The 3,300-nt window shown below is 38.3% G+C and overlaps 1 protein-coding gene across 1 annotated transcript in view; it reads right to left on the bottom strand.

Annotated features, from left to right (window-relative positions):
* necab1 (N-terminal EF-hand calcium binding protein 1) overlaps positions 1 to 988 on the bottom strand; it is a 37,469-nt gene extending 36,481 nt beyond the window's left edge. The window contains exon 1 of the mRNA XM_016504371.1: positions 355 to 988. Within this exon, the coding sequence (XP_016359857.1) occupies positions 355 to 441 (87 nt within the window). The 5' untranslated portion in view covers positions 442 to 988. The remainder of the gene's footprint in view (positions 1 to 354) is intronic.
* Between the last annotated feature and the right edge of the window lie 2,312 nt (positions 989 to 3,300).

The following is a 3,300-nucleotide window of genomic DNA, read 5'->3' as shown; positions in this document are numbered from 1 at the left end:
ACATATATATATATATATATATATATATATATAGGCATACATTTCTATACATATTTCTATGTAAGATCAGCTGCAAGCAACTTAGGAACTTAAGAATGTAACTTAAAAATAAACTAATAAATGTTAATAATTAATATTATGCAAATTAACAAAACTCGTGCACCTTGCGCTGTTTTAAAGCTATGGTGATGATCTGTCAATCTGCAAGTGGACACTCAACACAAAACCTTATACAGCACTGTGGATCTAACAGGTTATGTTACGTCTCCAATTTCCTTTTATCGTTCAGCATAAATAATTCGTTATTACAATCAGACAAGTTTTAAAAAACAAATTTAAAATAGGCCTACTCACATCCAAAAATATTGACATTCCTTTCTTCATCTCGATGGGAGTGCTGGCTTCATCTGAGAGAGACTGCACCTCTTCAGAGCAATCCATAGTGATTCCTTCTGGTGAATAATTATCTAACTGAAACTCTTTGCTTCAGGTATAGTAATAAGCCTTAATTTGTCCACACAAGTTCGCGTGCAGGGAGAAGGAGCGTGCGTTCTGCTCTGTGTCTCTGTAAGGAATCTCCCGCTGGACTCCAGTGATGAGCCACAGGTCTCCTGATGCTGCGCGGAGCACCAATCACATTCGCTTTGAGCTGTGCTATCACGCTAGTCAATAGTCCCTACCTGTCACCGCGGGGATAAACTATTTTGATGTTTATTATGTGTTTCTTCATGTTTGTTTGGATGCAAATGACAGAATAATGGAAAACTTCCAAAAAAAAATTGTATCTTAATAACGTCGTGATCATGTGCCTGCCATTAAGTTCATTCGTGTAATTAAGTAGCTAGTGTCTAAAACAGGAGAGTACAATTTAAGGCATAGTTCATCGCAACAATGAAAATGTTGTCATCATGTCACCATTTATCACTCTTATCATGTTCTAAATATGACTTGCTTTCTTTCACTTGCAAAAAAGAGAAATTCTGAAGAATGCTAGTCGGTCATTCCACAGAATGAAAACGGTGCAGAAAGATGTCAGCATTAAAATGTAATAACGGTAGGCTGATGCTCACTGATATTTTCCCTACAACAATAGGATACGTACATAATGACATGATTTTACATTCGTAAACTATATTCATTTTAAGTGATCATAGCACAGTTCTAAATTCACTCGCGCGCGTTAAACAGGATTATGTTCACACACAGTATGTATTTTCTTAAAGAAAAAAAGTAATTCGCCAATTAACCATTTTGAAAAGTCCTTTCTACCTTGCTATCTTTAAAAAAATAGTAAACGCAATTACTGTGAAATGAAATTCACTTTTAACCTTGATGACGGAAGGCAATTCCTTGAAATGAAGCACAAAAATCTTTCAGTGAATTAAAGGTGAAACCGCAGCGACATCGTGTGGTAAAACATGCCAGGAACAGAAGCATCATGTTAAAGAGAAATTTACCTTTGAAGCACTTAAGTAACATAGCCTATTTGTAACAAAACATGTCCCAAACTTTTGCCTGGCACCATTTCAATTTTCAAATGAATCAGTGTACTCACAAAATTACATTAGTTTGGTAGCAATTACTAGGCTTGAGTTAAAGCTCATTAATAGGGCCGCTGCTAAATCACACAAAAACACACCCACAAAAACTAACACAGAATTAAATAAGCAACTCACTGACCCAGCCACATTAAAAGACTGTCTGTGGTTTATGATATGTGGTTATTAATATGTGGTTATTAAACTGGAACCACTTGACAAAGGCCAATACACAAAGACTCATAATCTGTTGTAAGGAGAACAAAACCATTAACCTTGAGCAGAGTGCTTATAAATGTACTGTGGCCAGATGAGTCATGTTTCTACATTCATACACAAGCCAACTGTTGCCTTCATTGCCTCAATGTCTAAAATCACAGACTATCTGTAATGACATGGCAGACAGGTCTGATGATTGCTAAATGAATGGCTATGATGCAAACCCTGTGCTCTGATAATATTCCCACAAATACTGATCAAATCATTCAAAAGTGGTTTCATGAAAACCAGGGTAAAGTCCAATGCCTCCATAGCCTTCCATCCATTCATCTTTTATGGTTCATTCTAGTGTGAAGTGTGCAAAAAAGGACACCACCTTCATCTGGGAGAGAACCAGCGCTTATCTTCTCATGATCAGGGCTGGATTTACGCATAGGCATTCTAGGCACGTGCCTATGTTAGCTCGTCCAGGGGGGCCCAAACACAATGAAGAGATATATAATATTTTTGTTATACTATGGGCTATCTACAACTGTAAAAGAACCAAAACCCCAGAAGACATTGAGCAAATAAATATAATAAACAATAGGGTAAAAAATTACAAACTATTTCCATGTCTTCCACCTTTTTTTATGTAGGCTACGGAAATCACGCTTTCTTTCTCCCAGTTTCTCTCACAGATGCACACGGTACAGAAACGCACTCGCGCACACATGCGGAGACGCGAACAGAAACTTCTTGTCAGTGCTGCCCCGCGAATTTATCAATAAAATAGTTTCGCAGCTGAAAAGCTACATGACATTTCTCAGTAGCAAGGTTCTTGAAGCAGTTAAACTTAAAGATTCGCTATTAATACGAATAGCGAATTCATCTGCTGCTGAATAGATGCACAGATGCAAGTATTCACACGCACTTAATCTCTCTCCCTCTCTAATAACTGCGTTAGACTGCATTAATAACTGCATTAGCCTGCATATCAATGGCTCAAGCCTCTGTTATTAGCTCTAAAATGACGTTTTTCTACAACTGTAAAAGAACACGCATTGCTCAAGACATTGAGCAAATAAATATAATAAACAATAGGGTAAAAAATTACAAACTATTTCCATGTCTTCCACCTTTTTTTATGTAGGCTACGGAAATCACGCTTTCTTTCTCCCAGTTTCTCTCACAGATGCACACGGTACAGAAACGCACTCGCGCACACATGCGAGCTACATGACATTTCTCAGTAGCAAGGTTCTTGAGGCAGTTTAACTTAAAGATTCGCTATTAGTAGGCACTGCTGCTGAACGCTGCTGAGAGACGCAGAGACGCAGGTATTCACACGCACTTAAAGGCACAATATGTACGTTTTCGCCGCTAGAGGGCGCGTATTCAAAACAAACAAAAAATAAGGCGTAGTTTCATGACGCCGTGACTGAGTGTGGAATCATGGGAGTTGTCGTCTTCATCCCCACAGCCGACGCAATCCGACGGGACTCGGGCAGAAATCATGTTCATGGATGAGCTAATGATTTATTAACGTAGTAGAATGAAGCAG

The sequence above is a fragment of the Sinocyclocheilus anshuiensis genome, unplaced genomic scaffold, assembly GCF_001515605.1.
Source record: "Sinocyclocheilus anshuiensis isolate Anshui unplaced genomic scaffold, SAMN03320099.WGS_v1.1 scaffold54, whole genome shotgun sequence".
Taxonomy (NCBI): Eukaryota; Metazoa; Chordata; class Actinopteri; order Cypriniformes; family Cyprinidae; genus Sinocyclocheilus; species Sinocyclocheilus anshuiensis.
This window is presented reverse-complemented; position numbering and strand designations above follow the sequence as displayed.